The following is a 26,153-nucleotide window of genomic DNA, read 5'->3' on the forward strand; positions in this document are numbered from 1 at the left end:
GGTAAAGCACTCAGGAGAATGTCTGTTCCTTAGTGAAGTGCTTCATACGTGTTAGTTATGAAAATGAGGGGTATGGCAGTCACTGCTATGAGGTGAGGTGGGTGACTCCCCTCTCAAATCCCTTCCTGCCTCTTCTGCTCCCCCTTCTCTTGCACCGAGCTGCTTCTTTGGGCAGGAGGAGCATACTCTGGGGGAGGTAGGCGGGGCCTCATTCCAGCTCGGCCAGAGCATGCTGCGGCATGGGCTGCTGATCTGGGCTTTGCACCTGACGGACACCTTCCTGCTTGCCTCCTTCCAGAGCAGACCTCCTCAACACCCAGGGCCTTTTCTCGGAAGCAGTCATGCCTGTGACAAAGAGTGCCAGGGAACCCCAGGGCACTGTTGACCTCAAACTGGACCTCAGGTCCCCTCCCAAAAGTGCCAAGAAGCTGCAGAGCAAGGACTCCAGTTTCTGGGATGGACGCCCTTCCGAGTCACCAGGCTTAGAGAAGACCAAGGGCATAACGTGAGTGTTTTTTTCTGCCACCCCAATTTCTGCCTCCGAGCCTGCAAGCTTGCACTGACAAAACCCTGGCGTGGCTGTGTCTGACCTCCAACCCATTATGCAGAGGGGAAAACCAAGGTTAAGAAAAGTGCAGGCAGAGACTGAGTCAGGCTGAGAGCTTACAGAGGCAGGAGCGGTGACTCAGAAAGTCCTAGGCTCTCATGGTCCTGCACTCAACAGGCGCGGATGGGAACACTAAGGCCCAGTTACCCCAGGCCACGCACTGGGTCATTGGCAGGATGGGTGCTGGAATCCAGTGCTGGCCCTAAGTCAGTTTTGTTCCTGGGCAATCCTGATCATTGGCAGAATCCCTACCTTCTCCAAGCAGGTGAGATCTGAGCTTAAAACTGGACCTCACTGACAACCAGGCATTGACTCCTCTCTGCCTCCTTCCTCCAGTTACTCTGGCCTCTACTTTGGCCTGTACTTCAGTTGTGAGGACATCAAAAGCACAGCATGTGGAAGACTTTCTTCCACCTCCCTGGGGTGTGGGGGGGTGGGAGAGGCTTGCAAACCATGAGCAGGAAGGGTCTGCAGAAGGAGTTTAGGTGGGGAAGCCACGCTACAGGGCTCAGCAACCTCCACCTCGACCCCTTAAGCAGAGTGGCCGATTCACTTAGGAAATGTGGGTGAGTGGCCTGCTGGAGAGTCCTGCTGCTTTAAGAAGAAAATGTTGACAGCACTGGTAGAGAGAACACCTGCACTCAACTAGTGATTCTGCACCTTCCCTTCCCCCAGCCTCGGTGTCCCCCATATGCAAAACAGGGGGAAACAGGTGGCAGTGTGAATTTAAAGAGGCCGCCTGTGGGAATTACATCTGTCAGGAGGGGTGTGCAGCAAGGAGGGAGAAGTTACCACAAGGGCTGGCGAAGTCCCTTTCCATTGTCAGCACACCTAACAGGGTTCAGTTGCCCTCGGGAGCTAGTCCTGGGGGCTGTGAATTCCTGACGCTGAGAATGAACTCTCCAGGCCTTGGGGCCATCCACTAAGGAGCAGGGATATTTCTCAATCAGAGGCCTTGGGGGAACCAACTAGCTCTTGTGTCCTAAACTGACACGTGATTTGGTGGCAATTTCAACTACTGAAGAATCAAAGACATAAAGCATGAGAGAACTAGAAGGGCCCTCCCAGTTTGGCGCTGAAGAGAAACAAGTTGGGCAAGCATGGAACTCAGGTCAGCTCACCCGGGTTCAGAAGCCCACTTAGCGGCTAACCGGCTCAAGCAAGTAGCAGAACTGTCTGCCCCAGTTTCTCCTCTGTGAAATGATATTTCACTCCTCCCAGGATGGCCGCAAAGGTGATTTGCGCATAAAGCCCCCAAACACAGCACCCTTACAAGCTGGCCACTGCGAATACCTTGAAGGTCCAAGGTCACCAAAGGAGTTGGGGCTAAAATATGGGTCTCCTGCCTCCCAGCCCAGTGCTCTGCCCAGCTCACCACACTAAGTTTTTAAGTTGGCTGTATGGCCCAAAGTTAAATTCTGATTTCCTGAGTCCTTTGTTTAGAAATTTCTAAAGTGACCTGTTGACCCTCTCCTTGTTGCAAAACAAGCCCATTATTGGAGGGCTGTAGGGCACAAGTGCTCTGTCAGTGATGTTGACACCCACAGGGAGAGAGAAGGGCCCGGGAGTCTCCACCCACTTTCTCCCTCAATTGTTCTCTTTAACCCATAACAAATTGATGGGCAGATCCTCAGAAAGCTAGAGGATCTAGGGATTAACATAAAGATAAGGGTGGTTGGGGCAATCCTCAAAATATCATTCCTCCCAACATTTACAGAGGCTCAGAAAAGTAGACCTGTTGCCCAAGATGACACAGCTAGTTAAGTAGTGGCCTTGGGATTTAATCCCTGGTTCGTCCAACCTCAGAGACCAGGCTCCTTCCAGAATACCTCTGGTGCCCCTCATAGTCAGTGTCCTCACTGAAAGGCTCTCCCAGGGAATTTCCGATGTGTCTAAAGTTGTGGATATAAACCCAACACTCACCTTGCTTGAACCCGGTCCAGGTACAAAGAGGTATAGTAATAGATTGTTCTGGGATTCATCAACACAGAGGGTACCTCCCTGGAACTTGTCCCTGAAGGTGTCCTTCTGACCACCTTCCCATCTGTCTTAAAGAGGGGGTCTAAGTTTTTATTTTTGTTTTTGTTGGGAGAAGACATGCCTTTCCCCAGCTTGAGGTCCTGGCCTGAGGGCCAAAAAATTCCTCTGGAGCCAATCCCCAAATGACCCTGTCTCAACAGACCCCATCAGGGGACCCAAGTCATCTGACCTTTTTAATTCAGAATCACCATGAAGTCTCTTTGCTGCTGGCCCTTTCTCTTTTCTTTGAGTTCAATCCTGTCTCAGCTACTAGTTTTATGATCTTGGGCCATCCCCTTTCTGAGTTTCCATTTCCTTCGTTACAAAATGGGATTTTTCCCCTTTATGTATCTCTCTGGGCCTATTTCTGGGAGGTGGTCCCATAGACGTGGGGTGAAGAACAGGGTCTGTGAGGCATTTCTGAGTTCAAATCATGACACCCCAGTATATCTTTGGACAAGTCATTTAAAAAAAAATCTCTATGCCTCAGTTTTCTCATCAGCAAAATAAAGGCAATAAGCTACTTCCTAGTCTTGACAAGAGGATTAAATGAGGTAATACAGGTAAAGTACTTAGCATAGTATCTATTATATAGTAAATACTAGCATGGCATACGTCGAGTGTTAGCTGCTAAAACCGGGACAGTTTTGGCAAACTGAGATGGTTGGTCACCCTATAGGAGACCCAGAGGTTCTGGGTGTCAGTCAAGGCTACGAGGACTGAGAGATGGCCAGGAGCCCAGTTATCCAGCTGAACTCAGGTGCAAAACCCCATCACTGGCATGCCGTGAGGGAATGCCTATTGGACCTCCTCACCTTCATGCACCTACACCCTCGTGTCTCCTTCCTCTCCTTTAGAGCATTCCAGACCTTGGTTCACCTGGTGAAAGGCAACATGGGTACAGGGATCCTGGGACTACCCCTGGCTGTGAAGAATGCAGGCATCCTGGTAAGAGGGGCTGCCGCAGGTGGGGCCAGCATGACTGGGTTGTAGCAGGGGAAGTGGGAGGAGAAGCTCTCAGAGTTTATAATGACTAGCAAGAAGCAGTCGTTCTGGGAGGCAGCTTGGTCCAGACTTGAAGTCTAGACATCTAGCCACGGTTTGAGTTCTGGCTCGGCCACAGACTTTGAGTGGTCCTGGTGAGTCATTTGTCCCTTCTCTGGGGCTCAGTTTTCTCCCTTGTAGAATGCAGGGGTTGGATGATGACGAGTTTTCCGGTTGTGCCCAATGAAGTACTAGTTCTCAGGGGCACCTCAGAGGCCACCAGGGGTCAGAATCCCTAGTCCTCCACTCCCACCACAATACCCATTGTAACTGCTTTATGTACTTTACTGGCATACTACTTGACATTATATTTGAAAGAATAGTTGCTGCTGCCAAAAAGGACTTGCAAACCAGTTTGCCAGAAAGTTCCTTGAGTGCTAAATGGTATCTGTGCTACCAAATCTCTCCTTGAAGTGTTCTTCATAAACCCATTCTCTTCTCTCTTCCCATTTCCCTTGGCTCCCCCTGCCTTCAGATGGGCCCGCTCAGTTTGCTGGCCATGGGGTTCATCTCCTGCCACTGTATGCACATCCTGGTCCGGTGTGCCCAGCGCTTCTGCCACAGGTGAGGAAAATAGCATCTTCATGTCGATTGTTTTGGTACTCAGTTCTCAGGGATGTCCCAGAAACATCCTACATAAAACAAGAGTGTACTTCTTTCTTCCAACAAGGCTAAGAAAAAGAGAAAATCATTTGGGACAGAGACCTAAGGTGAGGCTCTGCCACGTGACTCATTAGGTGATCTCAATCAGGCCACTGTGATTATCTGCTTGGCTCATCTGTAAATCGGCCACAAACAATCCATGCCTCACCTTGTCTCAGATAATTGTGATGAGAATCCATTGGGGATCATGGATGTGAAAAGTACTGTAGCCATGCAAAGTGTGCTTTATTACCCTGGTTATATAGTAACCACCCCACTTGACAGGTAAGGAAAACAAGCCATCCGGGAAATACTGCCAGGTGTCTAAGTCTGAACCAGAACTTGGGTCTCTTCCCAGTGTTTTTTCTACTCCAGCTGGGTCCTGCCTTGCTGTGTGTCTCCTGACTTTTTAGTACAGGACCTGAAGTTAAACCCCATCTTGGTAACTATGTATGAACTTTCTCCTACAGGCTTAACAAGCCCTTCATGGACTATGGCGACACGGTGATGTACGGACTGGAAGCCAGCCCCAGCACCTGGCTGCGGACCCATGCCCACTGGGGAAGGTACCTTGTTCTTGCTCTGCCCGAAGAGGAGTGAGCGACAGGAGGAGGAAATGCGGCTGGCAGGGATGCCTTCTTCCCTGGAAAGCTGGCTCAGGTGGCACAGAATGTTGGGCTTTCCACATGGAAGGGGTTCACTGGCAAACTTCCTGATCCAGTCCCCCTCCTTGTATCCTCCCAGTGACAGCGTGCTCATTCCTTTGTTATGCAGCTTTAATAGTATTCACTTACTTATTAAACTATATTTATCCTGTCGTACTATGGACCAGGCCCTGGAAATACTGTGGGGAGCAAGGCAAACAGGCTTTGTTCTCACAGCACACATAATCCAGGGGGAAAGACAAGCATTACACGGTTTAGGAGACAGTCACTTAATAACCACTGGGATGAGTGTGATGAAGGAAGGAATTACTAGCTGCTATCGAGCAGGTAAGGCTACGTGTGTGGGCTCATGTGGGCTTCCTAGGACACGACAGTTGAGATGAGCCCTGAGAGAAGGAATTCTTAAGGGTAAGGAATGACCCAGGGGAAAGTGGGCAGGAGCCTGGACAGCCTTCCAGGAATATGAAAGAGCAGAGCGTGAAGGTCTGAAGCAAGACAGAAGGCATGACAGTTTCAAGATAGAGTGACGGGGAGCTTGAGGGCAGAGTCAAGGAGATGAAGCTGAAGAAGGATCCAGGGGTCCATGCAACCTGTACATTTTAGACCCTCCTAAAAGTTTTTGTTTCTTTCTTTAAAACAAAGAAGAAGCCACTGAGGGTTTTAATCAGGCAAGTGATCATATTTGCATTGTTTAAAGATCTTTCCGGCTTCTGTTAGGAGAATACATTGTAAGCGAGCAATCGTAGATTAAGTCAGACCCATGGGGGCTATTGGCAACGTCCACGCAGATAGCAATGACAGCTGGGACCAAACTGGTAGCAGTGGTAATGGAGACAAGCAAATTTGGTTATGCTTTGGGTCCCAGGACGGTGGGAAAAAGGAAAGTCAAGGTTGACTCAGATTTCTGATGACTTTTAGTTTAGACAAATTGGGTTTGAGGTTCAAGTGGAGATGTCAAGTGGGTAGTGATATGTATAGGTTTGAACCTGTCTTCATGCAGGGCATACAGACCTGAAGTCATCAGCCACGAAGCCAGGGGGCAGAAGACGTTCCTTAGGGAGAGAGTTTATAGTAAGAAGAAAAGTGTAAAAATAACACAAGATGTTTAGGACCCTTTGCTGAGCTGACGTCCTCCTCCCGCGACTCCTGCCTTTTGCTTTCAGGGCTGACACAGAACAAGTCAAGCCCCTCCATCCTCGGTACTTGGGACTAAATCTGCTCTTCGTTTTCAGGCCTGGGCCCACCCCATCTATATACTTTTTTCTGAGTACCATCTAGGTCAAAGTCTCTCTTGAATTGTGATACTCTAAACCATTACAGCCCTGCTGTGTGCCCTCTCATGAAATATAGTCTGCAGAGCAGTGTGGCTCTGACACCTCCCTTGGCCCAAAGCCCATTCATGTACTGAATCAATAAATACAGCCTCTGAGCAGACTAGGAAGCCTTTGGGACAATAACCAGAATTTTCCCAGTGTGTGCCTGTCTCTTACTCTTTGAATCCTTCTACCCATCATTCGACATATAAAGCAGCTTTTCCTGCTCTTTTTAGGGACCTAGCTCCACTAATCATCTCCTCTCCTATAACTTGAACTTCTTTTGGGATCTATGGGCTCTTCCTCTTAACATTTAAATTGTTCACATATCTCTATCTTGAAAATAGTAAAATAAACTCATAAAATTTCCTGGACCTTGCACTGTCCTCTAGCCACCATCCTATCTCCTGTTCAGCAGCTGCTTATTCAGCAGCTAGCCACTGAACACCCGCAGTGTGTCAGGACAGGTTGTGACAATGGCTCTATGATGATGAACAGAATGGGCACCATCAAGACTGGAGCTCACACTGAACTCTGTGAAAGAACAGCACACCCTCTGACTTGACTTCTGTTCATCTGGTTCACACCTCTTCCGTGGGTCACCTGGCTTTTCTGTCCTTAGACTTCTGTTGAAGTTCTTTCCACCAGTGTCCTAAAAGACCTCCTTATTGCACCTTCTTTGCCCTGGAGAACCTCTCAACAGTGTGGGTACAATTGACTATTCTCTTCTTCCGATGTTTTCTCCTCCCTTGGCTCCAATTAAACCCTTCCCCACCCCTGGTTTCCCACCTACCTTTGTGGCCAGCCCTTTGCTTTCATTGCAGGCTCCTTTGTTCCTGTCTGCCCTTTAAACATTGGTGTTCTCTAGGGTTTGGAACATGGCCTTCTCTTCTTCTCCCTCTGCACACTCCCCAACACTGACCTGCCTTCTCAAGGCTTTCTCCATTACTGACAAACCAACAGTTCTTGACCCTCATACATAGTCATCTCCTGTAGGTGCCTCAGGCTCAACAATTCAGATACTAAATGTGTCAGTTCTTCCCCTTCCCCTAAAACCTGTTCCTTCCCTCCGGTTCATTTCATTGTCCGAGCCAAAGCCTATCAGGAACCTTCGATCATTTCTTTTCCTTTCCCCCAGATGTTAGTGGTTACCAAGTTATGTTAAGTTCTAGCTTCCTAGTACCTCTTAAAGTGCTTTAATTCTCTCCTCCTAATGACCATGTCTTTGTCCAGGCTGCTGGACACCTCTGTTATTGTAGGAATCTGCTATGCGGTCTACCCATCCTGAGTCTTGCCCCTTCAGTGGATTCCCCACAGCCAGAGAAATCTGCCGAATCCTCCTCTGCTGAAATGCCTTCCTCACTCCTTCCTCTCCATCTCCTCCTCCTCGTCTTTTAAAAAATGTCTCTGTTTCTTCCCCTTCCCAAGGGACTCCTGCTCGGGTACCTGTTTTTCTATGAAGGCTATCTGTTCTCTAATTAGGATAAAATGTCCTTTTCACCATGGCCCTTAGTGCCATATTCTTGTTTGGTCACTAATCTATGAACCACTCAAGGAGGGGACTATATGTTATTTGTGTTTCCTCAGAGCCTAATATGGTGTCTGGCAGATGGTAGAAAAAATTTTCATGTTAATGATAGCTAATGATAGTGCCTACTTCCCTCCATCAATTAGTATCAATTATGAGGAATGCCACAGAGCCAGGTGTAGGGGGAAGTTCCCGACCATGAAGAATTCCTCCACTTGCTGAGCTGGGAGTGTGAGGGTGGTTGAGAAACATTTTTTTTTTTTTAAAGAACTACTGTTACCTCGCTTCTTACTGCCCCATTGTCGATTGCGTTAGCAGAAGCCAGGATGCTGGTACAGGGTCACCAACCCCTGGGGACAGAAATAGAAATGACAAACCAACTCTTCTTTTATAACATGTTTTCTTTCTCTCTCCTCTCTTCCAGGAGTATCGTGAGCTTCTTCCTTATAGTCACCCAGCTGGGCTTCTGCTGTGTGTACGTTGTGTTTCTGGCTGATAATTTAAAACAGGTAGAGTCTTCTAGAGAAGGTGGAAGGGGAAAGGATGTGGAAAAGGAGGGTCCTCTGTTCGTTGTTCAGCAAATCTGGCTCCTTCTTTTGGGCTCCTAGAGTCCTCATCAGTACAACAAAGGAAGTTAAACTAGATGTTATGAAAGAATCCAGACTTCCCCAGTTCACTTATCTGTTCTACAAGTGGTTACTTTTTCCCAGTATCTTGGACCTGTTCTCAAAGCCCGTCACTAAAACTGAGCTGAAAGAAACCTTGGATTTTGTCAGTTGTCTTGCCTTGCGTCCTAATCATCCTTAACTCTCCTAAGACTGATATGGGCTCTTTTGGGATGATACCTAATCTTGGACCATCTTTATCTACCTTTAGCTGCTTAACCTCTGGTTTAACAGTTGTGGTCTCCAGGAAGTTGTTTTGATCTAGCCCAGAAGTTATCTTGTAGCAATTTAAGCAAAATATTGTGGGTAATAACAAAGGCCATCCTTAGTCAATCAGTAAGCTTAAAAAAGAAATTATTTTTTAGAGCTCTTTTTTTTTTTTGCTTATAGTAATACCAGAAATTTAGAAATGTAAAGAAATGAGAAAAAAGGGAAAAAACATGCATTCAGAGTTAGCTGCTATTGTGTGTCAGTAACAGGGAGCATTACATAATGCTTTCCCCCATTTATTTCTCTCCGTGGCCGTATCACTGTAGGCACTGTGGCTATTCCTGTTTTGCAGATGAGAAAACTGAAGCTATAAACTTTGTAATGTATAGAAGATCACAGAGCCAAGGTTAAAAATCCAGGCCTTTTGACATCAGAGCTCAAGTTCTTGAACACTATGCTATATTACTTTTCAAAATGAAACAAAATTGGGGCACCTGGGTGGCTCAGTTAGATAAACATCTGACTCTTGATCTCAGCTCATGTCTTGATCTCAGGGTTGCGAGTTCAAGCCCCTGTTGGACTCCATGCTGGGCACGGAGCCTACTTAAAAAAATATGGAAGGAAGGAAGGAAGGAAGGAAGGAAGGAAGGAAGGAAGGGAGGAAGGAAGGAAATTATTATTAATTCAACCACTCATGGTTATTGTTTTAAGTTAGAATTAGCTGGTTAGCATTTTATAATGTCCTTACATTTTTTTTGTCCTTACATTTTTTAATGTAATTTTTACCAGTTTCATAATATTTCATCACACAGACTGGCCAGGACGTAGTCTCCAACGTTGGATATTTTATTGGTTTCCCTTTGTTTTTCTACTATAATCTGTGGAAGTCTTTGTACACCCCTTTATTTCTTTGGCATATATTCCTTAAAGTAAAATTACTGGGTCAAAGAGTGATTGTTTAAAAGCTCTAAAAACATGTCACCAGATTGCCGCTTGGAAATCAATCTACTATCAGTAGAACGTTGTCATCTGTCTAGAGACAAGGCAAGCATTCTCTCCAAGAGTTCGCAGGCTAAGTAGGATGTGTTCTAAAGCAAACGAGTTAGCTCTGAATATATTTTGGTGCTGGGTCAGGACACCACTAACAACACTCTGAAGGCAAGACCGCTTCATGGTGAACTTAAGGGACAGAAATGTGTGGGGGCCGGGAAAGATCATTGCAGCAAGGGAAGGCTCCCTTGCAGAGGTTTGTCCAAGCTGGGTGTTGAAGGACAGGTTGGAGAAGAAGGGGTGGCAGCCAGGAAGGGAGGAGTGAACACATGGAGATAGGAATGTACAGGCCTGGCTCAGGAGAGGCAATAAAATTGGTTGTAGAAGAAGGTGTGGACTTGGGGAGAGGAAGAGCCTTCAAGGTTGAATGGGGCCCATGATGGAGGGCCATGAATGCCGGCTAATGTTTCAAGTACTTTTCCTATTGCAAGGAATCAGAAGGTAAGGAATCAGAAAGAAATAAGACTTAATGGTTCATTTAAGTAATCGTGGTGTGTTCTTAAGTGAAAAGGAGATTTCAAAATAAGAGCATATGCTGTAGTTGCAGTCTTGTGTAAAAAAGAAAAGGATGAGTATAATACATGTAATTTGTAATATGGTACAGAAAACGCATAGATGAATATATTCCAGGACATTACCCTGGCTACCAATGTGTACTGAGATCATCACTGTTTTTATATCATCTTCTTGCCCAATTCTAGTGTCTAATTGTTCTGCGGTGTTCTGCAGTATTGCTTGCACAGTAAGACTGTACCCATTAAGTCAGGCTGATTCTAAATAAGGGTAGTACCATCCCTCTCCTACCCCATCCCGCCTGACTTTGCCAGGGGGTGTTTGTACTGTGTGCAGAGGGGTGTTTCTTGTTTATCACAAAGATTGGGGGATGCAAATAGCTCTTACTAGGGGGTCCAGGGATGCTAAATACCCTTCACTGAATGGTCCAGTCCTCACAAGGAATAATTCTCCCACTCAAATGCCAGCATCAGTCCAATTAAGGAACAGTAAGTGATGGGTTTTTTGGTTATAACCAAAAGAAAGTCTAACTAACTCACTGTGAGGCCCTGGCATGTGAGACAAGCTTTTTGTGAGGGAGTTTGATTATGGGCCAGGCACTAAGCTAATCAAGTCGCCGGTAGATGTATTGAATGTTCCCCTTGCTTTTCCCATTCCTTCCTCAGGTAGTGGAAGCAGTTAATGGGACCACCAACAACTGCCATTATAACGAGACAGTGATTCTGACGCCCACCATGGACTCTCGACTCTACATGCTGTCCTTCCTGCCCTTCCTGGTGCTGCTGGTCCTCATCCGGAACCTCAGGGTCTTGACCATCTTCTCCATGTTGGCCAACATCAGCATGCTGGTCAGCTTGATGATCATCACCCAGTACATCGTCCAGGTTAGTGCACACCACACACCTGACTCCCCCACTGGGCAGAGCCTTTTATCAAGAATAGCCTGATACCTCCCTAGGGCCAGTCCCGAGGGTAGGTGTGTACCTCACTCTTCGGTCTCCTACCGTCGTACCACTATTTCCACAAAGATGTCTCTGTGCAATCTCATTCTTCTGGATAGGTCCTCTTTTATGTTGCTCCTCCAACCCTTGTCAAATTCTGACCTTTGAAAGAAATTTTGCTTTGCAAGGAAAACATCTCAATTGGTGAACCACAGACCATTCCTATAATGGTTGGATAGCAGCAAAAGGCAAATGAAAAGCAGGATCTCCTACTAAAGCTGAAACTTACCAAGTTACCCGTAGTCTCACATCCTCTAGGCTACAATTTCAGGTGTCCAAAATTACCCATAGGAACTCAAGAGAGAACAATAATAATACTTAGTCACAGAGGCATAGTCTCAGAGGAAAGCAAACCTATCATAATGCAAATTACAACACCTTCAAGGTTGAGTTGTGGATTTTGATTTTCTCTCAATTTCCTACTTTTGTATCCTTTCTAATGTTTGTTTGCTGGACAAGACTACACAGAAATTAAACCCAGAAGGCCCTTAGCATATCTCTCATACCATTCAGATGTTTTTATCTTTCAGAAGTCACAAGAAAAAAGTTATCTTGTCCATGGAATTTAGTAAAAATAACAAATTAGTCAAATATTTTATGGTAACTACAAATAGGTCTTATCTTCCTTAAGGCAACATCGATAAATTCTACAAAATTGAATTTCCTAATAAGACAGCTACCTTCGATTCATTTTTGGACCATTCCTGAAGTCGCCCAGTTAGAGAAATGGCTCGGTAATTACTGTCCCATTCAGGTCACAGGGTATATAACATATTTATTCCACACACTTTCTTTCCCTTCAGTTTATAGCTCATTGAAGAAAAGGGGACTTTCATATCTAATTACTTTGGACTCCCAAGAATATGACTAACTACAGTCACAGCAGTTTCTGTCACCCATAACCACTGGTACATTCCAAGTGTCCATGGGCACTTTAGGCTGGTACCAACCTGTGGTGTGTAAGGTTTTCTTCTGGAGGATTCTGGTAATCCCCCCATGAGGTACTGACCCTTCAGTACTTTGACAATACCTCAATGTTTCTGTCCTCTGGCTCTTCCATGTTGTACGTGTTCAAATCAACTTTGATGCCTACTTCATTTTGAAGTTTTCTGAATTCTTGGCATTCCTTTTGTTTTGTTTTGTTTTAATTTAGGTCTACTCTTGGAATACTCTCCTCTTAAATGAACCAAAGCACCCTTTGAGAGTTAAGGTCTTATTTCACTTCTCTTTCCTGTAGGAAATTCCAGACCCCAGCCAGTTGCCGCTGATAGCAAGTTGGAAGACCTACCCTCTCTTCTTTGGAACAGCCATTTTTTCATTTGAAAGCATTGGTGTGGTAAGGTTTGAATTGGGTAATCTTTCCCCTGTGCTGTGGGTGGCCTTCTGAACAGGAGCCGGGAACTCTGGGTTTCTTTGTTTCCGTGTGCACACAGGAGAAAGTAACCTCTTGTCCCAATACATCTATTAGACATTTATCTTCATACCAACATGTGTTTCCTAATCTTTTAAATTCAAGGCAAATGGAGGTATACAATTTACAGGATTTAATGAAACAAACAAAAGGAGTTTTAAGCTGGGAAGTACGATATATTTACGATGGTTTATTACATAGTTTGTGTTTCACACTTGAGGAAGGATAGTGCTGTGTATGTAATTTTGTTTACTTTTAATTTGCATATAGTACAATTCACTTTGGTGGGGGGGAGTGTGTACATTTCTGTAAGTTTTTGAAATGAGTAAAGTCACAGATGTGCCACAGTCAGGACACAGAACAGCTCCCTCACCAACAAAAATTCCCTCGTGCTGTCCCGTTGTAGTCAGTTTCTCACCTCCCACTAACCCCTGGGAACCACCTTCTGTTCTGTCTCTATCGTTCTGTCTTTTCCAGAACGTCACATACCTGGGATCATGCAGTATGTAACCTTTTGAGACCGCGTGTAAGATCACCTGTGTTGTTGCATGCATCGGTAGCTCCTTGCTTTCTATTGCTGAGTGCCCGCCTTACCGGCAACACCATGATTTGCTTATCAGCTCACCTGCTGAAGAACAGTTAGGTTGTTTCTAGTTTTTGACAATTATGAATAATGCTTATAAGCAAGCATTTGTGTACAGGATTTTGTGTGAACCTATGTTTTCATTTCTAGGAGTAGGTTTGCTAGTCACATATTAATGTGTGTTGTTTAACTTTATAACACACTGCCACACAGGGTTTCATAATGGCTGTACCATTTTGCTTTCCCGCTGGAATGGATGAACATTCTACTTGTTCTGCATCATTGCTAGCTCTTCAATGTCCTGTCAGCGTTTTTTTTATTCTGCTATTCTAATAGGTTCATAGTAGTATTTGATTGTGATCTTAATTTGCATTTTATTAATGACCAATGATTTTGATCATCATTTTGTGGGCTTGTCATCTGTATATCCTCTTTGGTGAAGTATCTGTTCCAATCTCTTGCACACTTTTAAAAAACTGAGCTGTTGAGTTTTAAGAATTCTTTATATATTACAAACGCAAGTCCTTTATTGGATATATAATTGCAAATATTTTCTGTAGTCTGTAGCTTGTCTTTTTGTTCTCTTAACAGTGCCTTTCATGGAGCAAATGTTTTAAATTTGATGAAGTCCAATATATCAAAATTTTCATTTTATGGATCCTGCTTTTAGTGTTTTATCTAAAAACACTTTGCCTGACCCAAGTTCACAAAGATTTTCTCCTATGTTTTCTTCTAAATATTTTGTAGTTTTCATTGTACTTTTAGATCTATGATCCATTCTGAGTTAATTTTTGATAAAGGTGTTTGTATGTTGTAGTTCTTTTTTTAATAGGTTGCCCAATTGTTCCAGCATCATCTGTTGAAGAGACTGTCTATTTTCTGTTGAATTGCCTTTGCATCTTTGTAAAAACTTTAACAGTGTTGTCTTTCAATCCATGAACATGGAATGTCTTTCCATTTATTTGGGTCTTCTTTCATTTCTTTATTTTTTTTAATTATTATGATATGTTAGTCACCATACAGTACATCATTAGCTTTTGATGTAATGTTCCATGATTCATTGCTTGTGTATAACACCCAGTGCTGCATATAGTACGTGCGCTTCTTAATACCCTTCACGGGGCTAGCCCATCCCCCCACTCCCCTCCCCTCTAAAACCCTCAGTTTGTTTCCCAAAGTCCATAGTCTCTCGTGGTCATCTCCCCCTCTGAATTCCCCCCCTTCATTTTTCCCTTCCTTCTCCGAATGATCTCCCTGCTATTCCTTATGTTCCACAAATAAGTGAAACCATATAATTGTCTTTCTCTGCTTGACTTATTTCACTTAGTGTAATCTCCTCCAGTCCCATCCACATTGATGCAAATGTTGTGTAATCATCCTTTCTGATGGCTGAGTAATATTCCATTGTATATATGGACCACATCTTCTTTATCCATTCCTCTGTTGAAGGGCATCTTGGCTCCTTCCACAATTTGGCTATTGTGGACATTGCTGCTGTAAACATTGGAGTGCATATGGCCCTTCTTTTCACTATATCTGTATCTTTGGGGTAAATACCCAGTAGTACAATTGCTGGGTCATAGGGTAGCTCTATTTTTTAACTTTTTGAGGAACCTCCACATTTTTTTCCAAAGTGGCTGTACCAGCTTGCATTCCCACCAACATTGTAAGAGCGTTCCCCTTTCTCCACATCCTCTCCAACATTTGTTGTTTCTTGCCTTGTCCATTTTTGCCATTCTAACTGGTGTAAGGTGGTAACTCAATGCGGTTTTAAACAATGCTTTGATGCTTCACATCACTCCCACACATTCACAACTTAGGGCAGAGCCCAGGACTTCACTCACAGATTTAGGGGACCACTTTCTCCAGCATCCTCTTATCCATGTTTTCCTGTATACTCACCAGCTTCCAGGGGCTTCTAGTTTTCTGGTTTTCTGGCTAGAAAGCCAGAGTTATAGCCTCCCTATAGTGCTATGCACTTCCTGTGACTGAGTCTGACTGGGGTTAAGCACTGAGAGGAAAGAGAGAGGGAAAAACTAAAATAAAAATGAATGAATGAATGAATGAATGAATGAGTGAATGAACAGCGATTCCTTCCAGGGCCTGCTTCATAGATATGCAACCTATGCAGTCACAAAGAGACCTGCCTTTGGAAGGGTCCCACAAGGTTTAATACTCTGCTTTCATCATATTGAAATTCTTAATTTTTGAACGAGAGGCCCTGCATTTTCATTTTGCATTGGATCCTGAAAATTATGTACCAGAGCTGATTTAGCCCCACATTCTTTGGACTCCCAAAGCCCCCTTTGCTAGTTCTTTTGCTCAAAGAGAAAAATTTGTGTTGGATTTTTAGGTGCCTGTGTGACCACCACAGTCACTGATATACCAGGATGCTGCTTTGTGACTGGGACTTGCCTTGGGAGTGTGGTCTTGAGAGTAAGAAAGGAAACAAAAAAACTAGGGGCCCCCTCCGTACTGTCTCTCTCACAGGGGCCTCTATTCTATGTCCTCTGGCCAGAAAGAGGGTTTCTCTTGGACTTTTTTCTGTCTCCATCCACTGCATAGGATTCTAGGATTTGAGATCCTCTTGAGTCTAAATTGGGAGATACAGGAAGAAAAAAAATCAAGAAACCCGGTACCATAATGGTCATTTTTACTGGTTTTGATCAATCCACATGCTATCATATACTTTTCAGAGTCCATAGCTAGTTGTTTTATGTATTCTTCCCAGGGCTTTTAATTTTAATCAGTAAGAGAGCTATGGTGGAATGTGCCTACACCATCTTAATGAAAGTGCAAGCTCTTTATATTTAGAATTCCGGATAGTCATGGCAAAAAGCAGAGTGCAGTGGTTGAGCAAATGACTTTGGAAGCAGGATATGTTGGAATCTTATTTTGGCCATGAGTTACTCTCTGAACTCTAATTCCCCAACTAAATGATGGTAGTAATTGTTCAGTAAGTATTGAACACCTACTATGTACTAATGATGATTAGTATCAGTTCACATTAGCTCTAGAAATCTTCTAGCCCAGTCTCCCAACTTTACAGAAGAAGAGCCTAAGCCCTGAGGAGGAAAGGGACTCGAGCCAGGTCACCAGCTGGTAACAGCAGCAGTTGTGGCTAAAACCAGGTGCTCCTTACTCCCACTCCAGGGACTTTAGCACTTTTTGTAAATGGCCATTTATCAATTTGATTGACTGTGGGAGGAGAAAAGGAGAAAGCCAACTACCGGGTAAAAAAGGTAATTTTTAGCCTAGAGAATTTATGCAGTGAAAATGTATTGCAGGGTAGGAAAGCTCAGGTTGGATTTTTCACTCTCCACATAATCCCCTGGACGTTTTCCTGAGCACCAACTGCTACTAGGAAATTGCCCTTAATCTGGAGGAAAGTCGAAAGGCACAATGATGACCTTGACATGGCGTTCCCTTCAAGTATTTTCCATTTGCATGGGGGTTGACATGCATATAGGACAAAAAAGGAGTTAACGGTACAAGGGAGTAGACGCTCAGGTCCAACTGAGTAATAAATATATCCAATGCTGGAGATTGGGAAGAAGCAAGTACTTGAACTTCGGAGGACAGCCCCAGTCTGCAGCCTCACTCTGCAACTTTCAAGCTGTGTAACTTGGGGCAAGTTACTCCATCTTCAGAGTCTTGTTTTCCTTGTCTGTAAAATAAGAATTATACAAGCACCATCTTCATAGAGATGTAGTCTTCACAGTATTAAAAAATAGGAATGGTTGACATTTACTAAGCCCTTACTGTATGCCATTGGTGCTCATATAAATCTCAAAAAAATTCCAATAGCTAAATTTTCAGATAAAGAAACTGAGGCACAGATCAGCCTAATGATGCATGCAAAGTGTGCTTTAGCCCATGGCCTGATCAAGGAGAAGGAGAAGGTGGAGGGGGGCTGTCAGCCAATAGAAGCCTAAGGAGGAATTTATGGTATGAGAAGCCAAAAGGTTGGTTCCAAAAACAGAAGTGACCTTGGGATGCCCAGCAGGCTCCTGGTAGTCTGTCTCAACTTGGATTCTCTCAGAGCCAGGTATACATCTGGGGAAGAAGGAACCCGAGAACATGTTGTATAGGGAAATGTCCTACTGGGGAACCAGGAACCTCCAGTCCCAGCTCTGCCACAGTCCGCTGTGTAACCTGAGTCGCAGCCTTCCTATCTGAGCAGAGAGCAGCGAATGCACTAGAATTGGAAGTCTCAAACTCAAATGCCTTTAGAAGGCAATGTGAGTGAAGAAACCAGGTGTATGTCCGTATGAGGGGGAGATGTGGGCCTGGTGAATGGGGTAAGAATAGTTTGCCCAAAGGCATTCACCTTCAATTGTCTAAAAGCCTATGCTGGCCAAACAAAATGCATCTGCTGGCCAGATCAGGCTGTGTCAGGGGCTGAGCTCCTTGGTCTGCACAACCTGAAGAAGGGCCCTTCCAGCTCTGATGGTCCAGGGCTCATCTTGTGATTCCAGGTCTTCCTTCCTTTCTTCCCTTTTTTCTCATCTATTGTGGTAAAATATACCTAACATAAAATTTACCATCTCAACCATTTTTAAGCATACAGTTCAGTGACGTTAAGTACACGCCCATTATTGTGCAACCATCACCACCATCCATCTTTTGGTCCTGCAAAACTCTGTACCCATTGAACAATAACTGTTCATTTGCCCCTCCCTGAGTCCCTGGAAACCACCATGCTCCTCTTTGACTCTCTGAATTTGACAACTTCAGGTACCTCATGTAAATGGGATCATGCAGTACGTGTCATTTTGTGACTGGCTTATTTCACTGAGTGTAATGACCTCAGTGTTCATCCATGTTATGGCATGTGTCAGAATTTCCTTCTTTTTAAAGGCTGGTTAATATCTATTATAAGTATATACCATCTTCGTGTATCCATTTATCCATCAGTGGACACTTGGGTTGCTTCTGCCTTTTGGCTATTGTAAATGATGCTGCTATGAACATAGTTGTACAAATACCTATTCAAGTCCCTACTTCCAATTCTTTTATGATATACTCAGAAGTGGCATGCCTTTCTTTTGTTCATGTTCCTCTTTCTCCTTCTCTCTTTTTACACTATGATCCTTCTGTAGGTTCTGCCCCTAGAAAACAAGATGAAGGATGCCCGCCGCTTCCCAGCCATCCTGTCACTGGGAATGTCCATCATCACTGCCCTATACATCGGCATTGGGTCTCTGGGCTACCTGCGGTTTGGAGATGACATCAAGGCCAGCATAACCCTTAACCTACCCAACTGCTGGTAACTTCACAGGCTCCCATGTGGTGGGGACTCAGGGCTTGGTGGGAATGTGTGGGTGACTCCCTCCTCCCTTCCATAGATGGCAAACTAAGGTCTAGAGGGCCTTCACAGTGAGAAGCAGAGCTGTCTTTAAAACCCTGGGCTCTGGTTTCTCTGTCCAAGGAGCTTCTCCTTCAATAGCCTGCCATTTTGAGTGAGGCCTTGATAGCTCAGTATGAAGAAGGACATGATTTAGGAAGAGAGAGAAGTGACAGTTCTTGGTCACCTAAGGAGAGAAGGGAGGGGCCCTCAGGGAGAACAAGAGACAGAAAGAGGAGTTGGTGGGTGGCAACACTCATCTCCGATTACATTTCCCAAGGCCTGTGCTACAAGCCTTGCTTGCCACAGCCAAGGGTTCACATCTTCCGAGTTAGAGTAGCTAGGATGAAAAAGTAGTAAAGCAAGAAACAATTTGGGAAGACCACTGTAAAAATTCTATGTTCAAATGCACCTAATTCATGCAACAGTGAGCTGACCCAGACTTCAACAGTACCACATTTAAATGGACACATGAACCCATATTGCATTGTGCAGCACTGTCTCCCACATCGAGGCATGTCATTAATTACAGGATGCCTGTCTTTTTAACGGTCACTTGGAGGCTTAATTTGCCTAAATGGGGCTCCTTTCCCAAGGTGGTAGATGTCATTCATCAAGCATGCAGTCCACCTCAAAAGATGGGACAGAAATGGAGTGAAGTGGTGTTTCAGGCAGCAGGACTAGTGTGAGCAAGGAACTCAGAAATGTGGAAGTTAATCTTTCTAAGGAATGGCTCCCCAGCCCCCATACACACACACACACACACAGGTTTACTAAACATGTGAGATGCAGCTACCACATTAATGGAATAAAGGAAAAAGTCCTAACTCCATAAGTCAAAAAAGGCTTTGATAAAACTCAACACCCCCCATCACACCCTGTCTCTGCCCCTAGTCCAAGGCCTGCAAGTAACCCGGCCTCTCCTTTTACCTCCCAACCCCCACCCAACCCTATTTGTAGACTGCTTCTTCCCCCCAAGGATTCAGGACTCTGCAGTTCTCTCAACCTACTAGAAGCATGTGCTGAAGGCCTGTTATGTGCCAAGAGCCTTGGGGGAATCCAGAGAATTGCTAAGGACTGACATTAGATCACAAGGGACTGCTATGTTTTAGAGCCAGGTTTTTTGGTCTTCACTACTTACCACTTGTGTCTCCCTGGGCAAAGTAGCTGGCCTGAGCCTCTAGTTCCTCAAATCTAAAATTGACCATCAAGTGATAAGTGGTTTGTGAAGGTGTCACATGTAGCCACACTCAAGATTGTTTTTCTTTAGAGATGACCCTCTGTTGCCATTCGAATCCATGATACCTTACTCTGTTTTCACCTGGTGCTCTGCAGTGACTCCCTCTTGGCTCTGGGAAATCCCTGCCCATTGTTTTCGGACAAGGAAACTGGAGACCAAGGGACGATCCTGAGGTCAAAGGTTAATGTTCCAAGGAGGCCAGGTGCCTGAGCGTGATGGCCTTAGCGAGCATTGCTCTGGTTTGTCCTGCAGGCTGTACCAGTCGGTCAAGCTCCTGTATGTCGTTGGGATCCTGTGCACCTACGCCCTGCAGTTCTATGTCCCTGCAGAAATCATCATCCCCTTTGCCACCTCACAGGTGTCAAAGCGCTGGGCACTGCCTCTGGACTTGTCTATCCGCCTCGCCATGGTCTGCCTGACATGTGAGTACACAGCTGAGCCAAATGTTGCTCTTTTGCTGAGGGCTGTCAGGAATCCGCCAGATGGTGACGGGTAGTCCTGATAACCAGCATTGATTGAGCACTAATTGTATTTCAAGAACTCTACTAAAGCTTTACAAGTATTAATTCATGTAAGCCTCTGGGACAACCTAATTCTTCCATGTACCTAATTAGTCAGATTCACAGGTGTCCAGCCTGAGGGAGTGACACAGCTGGTTGAATAATAATCATAAGGATAAGACCTGATATTTATTAAATACCTACTGTGTACCAGCCCCTGTGCTCTTTTTAGACTGAATTTCATAGTATTTCCTTCAGCCCTGCAGGAACTCTTATGAGGTAGGACTATGATAAGCTTCCCTTTACAAATGAGAAAACTGAAGCAGGGAGCGATAAGTAATTGGCCAGGAAGTGCCAGATCTTGGATTTGAACCCACATCATCTGAGTCTGGAGTCAGCACCCTTCACCCCTGAGACAGAGGTCAGTGGCCATTTAGTCTAATCTGATAGTAGAGGTGTGTTTCCGAGCCTCAGAGTGTTGTATAAACTTGTGCCAACATTTAAAATGTTCGAGATCTCACATACAAATCCAAATTTCTAATGTTTTGCAGTGGGGGGGAGCAATTAAAATGGTTTGGCAAGCCTAGGATCACATTCCCCACCGGCAGCAGTGAGCCGGACTTGCCCCCTGGGCTTCAGCTGGCCCCGCTCACCCCTCACAGTCCTCCTCATGCCCCAGGCCCCATGATCCAGGGTGCCCCGCTTCTGCAAGTGTTATAGCAGCGGTGAAAGAGGATAGAGATTCCTGTACAGAGTGTGGTGTTCCCTGACTCTCCCTAAGGCTCCTTTCAATTGTGATCCTAAGACTCCTCCTTAGGGAGATTCTTGCTTCTTGCTGGACCAGACCAACCCATGCAGTTCAGTGGACACCAGTTTTCCTTCTTTGAAATGATTTGTTCCCAGTTTACCCCAGGAAGCAGGGACACTGCCATTCGGAACCTTAGAGACTCCAGAGAGATCGAGGCATTTGTCCTAAATATGAAGATAATAATTCCTGAAGCCTATAGCTTCTGCATGCATTGCCCCAATCCAGACAAATGAGGAAATAAATTGAAATAACAATAAAGATAACTTTTCTGAGTTATAGTGCGTTTAAAACTTGAACACCATTTGCAATGTGAACCATAACACCTAAAAGGATAAATATAGCATTTATGCCCATTTTGCAGAGGAGGAAACAAGCTGAGGAAGATGTAGGGACCTAACCCAAGGCCACACAAGGGGAAGCCAGAATCCTGCCTCCCAGACCTGTTTTGGTTCTGATATACCACACTTCTCCTCCACAGGAAGCCTGGAGAGGCTTCCAAGGCTTTCTTGGTGAAAATCTTCCAACAAGTCAAATAAAAAATATGGAAGCCCAGGCCTATAAAGCATCCTATGAAAAAATAGATAATTTCAAAATCTTTAGCTTCTGGTGTTTGTTTGTTTTCTGACATGTACTAAAACCTGGAGAAGACATTCTTTTAATGAGACCCTGCAATCTTGTTCCAACTGAAGACCCTTCTCCTATAAATAATTTCACAGTCTAATCATTTGCAAGTAAGAGGTGCGTGTCGTCGTGTTAATCACTAAAGTGTTAACTCTATGAAGGCGTTTTTAAAAAGTTTTGCATCTTTTGTACGTTGATATGTCCCAAACAGATGGGACAGTTCCCAGAACTGTTATTTAATGTTATTTATTAAGAGCTTAATCATTGTCTTTTGAAAAATATTCTATTTATTTATTTGAGAGAAAGAGTGGGGGGAAGATCAGAGGGAGAGGGACAAGCAGACTCCTGCTGAGCAGGGAGGCCGATATGGGGCTGGATCCCACCACCCCGAGACCACAACCTGAGCTGAAACTAAGAGTTGGACACTCAACCGACTGAGCCCCCCAGGTGCCCCTTAATCATTATTGGATAATGTGGGGATTTGAAGTGTGCCCCAGAGGCATAAAAATTACTTTAAGCTAAAAACATTTGAACAAACAGCAGCTACAGGGAGGGGAAAAGCAAATCCTTACCTGAACTTCCTTTGCTGAATTAAGCAAGACCTTCTGACAAAGTACAGCCTCCATAAATCCCCTCTCTGGAAGGTTTTCGGCCAGAAAGGAGACTAACCATCATCACAGACCGAGTAATTCCCTAAATAAACTATCTGAACCAGTCATAACTTCCACTTGTTCTTACATATGCTGTTTCTGCCTCCGCCTTTCCCCTTATGTAATGGGCATGTGAACCCCTATCTTTGGCTGTTCTGGGAGCCAACTCCTCTGAAGGCTCCCTAGCCCTAAGTAAACTCTGTCTTTTGTCCTGTTAATTTTGTCTACTGTCAATAAATCCCCAGTCCCCGCTCCTCCAATCATTGAACCTAAAAGTAGGGAGAGGGAAGATTTCTCTTCCCAACAATATGAATGCATATTTTGGAGAATTTATTAGGAGACACACCAAATTTTTAATGCATAGCCTCTAGTGAACATGATTGGAGTATTATAGGACTTACAGTTTTTCCTTACGTAACTAAAAATGAGAAACAACTCATTTATGTTTTAAGAAAAGGATTCTAAAACCAAGCTTGGAAAGCTTGACTAAGTCTCGAAGATCCATGTGTCCCATATCATCTTCCACAGGTGCCTTGGCCATCCTCATCCCCCGCCTGGACCTGGTCCTCTCCCTGGTAGGCTCCGTGAGCAGCAGTGCCCTGGCCCTCATCATCCCGCCCCTCCTAGAGATCACCACCTACTACTCGGAGGGCATGAGCCCCCTCACCATCGCCAAGGACACCCTGATCAGCATCCTGGGCTTCGTGGGCTTTGTGACGGGGACCTACCAGGCCCTGGACGAGCTGATCCTCTCGGGACACCCCCTCACCTTTTCCAACTCCACCGCTTTTATTCAGTGAGAATGGCACTGCTCCTAACCCGCCAGCACCTGACTTTTACTGATATGGATATCTTTTGTATGCTTTACCTTTATTTTGCCTCTTTATCTTTTTTCTGGGCCAAGTCACGGTGAAGCAAGCAAGGACTCACCAGCTACAGGGTCTAGATGATCATTTACAAATTTGTTTTATTACTTTTCTTTCCATCTTTAGCTTTCCCTTAAGTTGGGAGTCTCCCATGGAAGGCTCTTGATTCATCCAATTTCTTGGCAATTCAGAAGGTGGACTTTGTACCTTGGGTGGTGCTATGCAAGAAGGGGCCACCAGGGGGAAAGCAAGTGACAGCAACTGGCAGAAGGAGGTGCAGCTGGCTAATGCTGACTAGGATCTGGTAGACAAAGCGTTTCTTCTTTTCCAGATCTATTCGGAGAACATAGACTAGGGGACATAACCTATAATCCAACAAGGTATACACAACTCCTATGACAAAATAGATAGGGCAAAGAGGTCCAGTGTGAGCTGCAACTCTCAGAAAGGAGCCATCATATTTAAGTCAAGGGCAATAAACTTTCTAAACACTGGATAAAGTTTTGGCCCAGTTCAAAGATGCCAACAGTAAATAGATGTGGAAGTAGATGTGTCAGTGGCAGAGGGGAGGGGAGTGGGCAATACTATTACAGTATCTGACATTACTTACCTCTTAATTCTTGCAACAAGCATTCTGCCTACTGTTTGTCAAGCATAGTTCAAGGTTCTTAGAGTGGGTTGCAAAAATGGCCACAAATTCCTCTTGACAACATGACTTTGCATCTCCTCTCAGCAAGAGGTGAAACCTGTGTCTCTGCCCCTTGAATCTGGTCTTGCCCTTGTGACTTATTTGGGCCAACTGTGATGCAAGCAGAGGTTTGGTGATAGCTTGTGCATCAGGACTTTCGTTTCTCACTGTGCTGAGGAGCCATGACCACCAGGTGAAGAAGCCTGAGCTAGCCTCCTGGAGGACGAGAGGCCACGTGGAGCAGAAGTGAATCATCCCGGTTGAACCCATCCCTCAGATCAAACAGCCTGCCCACTTCAAGACACACGAGGGAAGCCGCGTAGACTACACCCAGCCCCAGCCAGGCTGACCCAGCTCATAAGAATTGCCCAGATGATCCACAGAATTGTGAGAAATAATAAATGTGGTTTTAAGCCAAAAAGTGTGGGAGTTTTTATGCAGGAAAAGTTAACCGATACTCACTCTAAAGGAGATAAACCAAAGAGACAAGCATCCCTGCCCTCAAAAAGCTAGTTCACTATCCACTGGGGAAGAATTACAGGTAATCTACTAAGCTGATAGCATCATTGGTCCTTATAAGGGCAGAGGGACACTAATTGCTCTGGAGTACTAAGTATGGCTTTCCACAGGTGGCGCCATTGACCTGGATGTCGAGTAGAACTTGGGTCTCCTGACACTGAATCTTGCCCTCCTTCCACTCCGACCTGCTTCCTTGACAGTCCTGGGCCTTTTCTCATGTCTGAGCTTGGCTGGTAGCTGGAGCCAGCCAACCTGAAACACCATCTCAACCTTCCAGGTAGTGTTTCTCCTTCCTCCTTAAAATCACTAGAATTAGGAAAACGCCCCCAAATAACCGAGTAGATATTATAGGCAGATCTATATTCCCAGGGGAGAGAGTTTCTCATCATACTTCCTGTAATTTATGGGAATGTCCCATGCTTGTCTCTACCTTCATTTTAAGAGAATATTTGAAAAAGCCCTTTTCCTCCTTATTTTCAACCATGATCCTTCCTGTATGGCCTAGGGAAGATGTTGGGGGAGAGTGTCTGCCCTAATTCCTAAATCCTGGTCTGCTCCTTTTGTGTTTTACTTTCTACCTGCTAGACTTCAAAAAGGTACTTCATGCATATCAGCCCCACTCAGGTAAGTGAAGGGCCAGCAGACCACACCCAGATCCCATAGACTGCAGAGTACCTGCTGGGATGCAGGGCATTCATAGCCTATTCCACCATCACCTCAACCAGCCTTGCTCAGTTTAAGATTGTCCTCTGTTATTAAAAAATGGTCACACTCATTGGCCAGGGACAAGCCCCTACTGTGTAAGATGCTCAGGTCAGTCTTATCATTTAGACTAATCTGGCTAAAGTTCAATTTTGAAAAGAAAAAATAAATTTAGTAATATAGGTGTGACCAAGAAAAGTAAGCTGGGGAGACTCATTAGTAATTATCAGCAACACTAAAGAAATACCAATTGCTAGAATTGTGCTTGAGTGGTAAGGATATTAAATTTTTTTTTTGTTTGGCACTGGTTTATACACACACACACACACACACACACACACACACACGCCCTCCACCCCCACCCCATCCCATCTGATTCTTTAACTTGTGGAGCTTGCTCTTAAATCAAGAATTGGAAAATCCTTTCTTCCTTCCCTCACCGAGCACTTACTGTGTTTTGCATGGGATTATCTCACTTAATCCTTCCAACCACACTAGGAGATATGTACTGTCATTGTCCCTATTTTCAGATAAGGAAACAGGCTGAAAGATAGGAAATAAGTTGCTGATGATTAAACATATAGTTGGGTTCAAGACTCACACAGTTGTGCACCAACACCCCTCACTTTGTAGGGCCCAAGAGGGACCTCGAATGGTATGGTCAAAGTGAAAAAGAGGAAAAATGTGTCCAGTGAAATAAGCCAGTCACAAAAAGACAAATAATGCATTATTCCAGTTTTATGAGGTACCTGGGGTAGTCAGACTCCTAGAAACATAGAATGGTGGGAGTGAGAGAGGGGAGCAGGCTGCAGTTTAATGGAGACAGAGGTTCAGTTTTGCAAGAAGAAAAGAGGGCTGGAGATTGGTTGCCCAACATTGGGGATTATTTAACATTACTGAACTGCACATTTAAAAATGGTTAAGATGATCAATTTTATGTTATGTGTAACACAATTATTTT

General features: G+C 44.7%; 1 protein-coding gene across 1 annotated transcript; it reads left to right on the plus strand.

Moving 5' to 3' along the window:
• The first annotated feature begins 218 nt into the window (after positions 1-218).
• Positions 219-24,386, plus strand: SLC36A2 (solute carrier family 36 member 2). The gene is made up of 10 exons (XM_008692488.2): positions 219-505; positions 3,484-3,574; positions 4,146-4,234; positions 4,783-4,878; positions 8,243-8,327; positions 10,922-11,140; positions 12,495-12,593; positions 18,354-18,520; positions 20,091-20,260; positions 22,946-24,386. Exons 1-10 carry the CDS (start codon positions 342-344, stop codon positions 23,215-23,217), a joined length of 1,452 nt encoding a protein of 483 aa, XP_008690710.1. The 5' UTR covers positions 219-341; the 3' UTR covers positions 23,218-24,386.
• Positions 24,387-26,153: the final 1,767 nt, after the last annotated feature.

This window comes from Ursus maritimus, unplaced genomic scaffold (assembly GCF_017311325.1).
Source record: "Ursus maritimus isolate PB19 unplaced genomic scaffold, ASM1731132v1 scaffold_15, whole genome shotgun sequence".
Taxonomy (NCBI): Eukaryota; Metazoa; Chordata; class Mammalia; order Carnivora; family Ursidae; genus Ursus; species Ursus maritimus.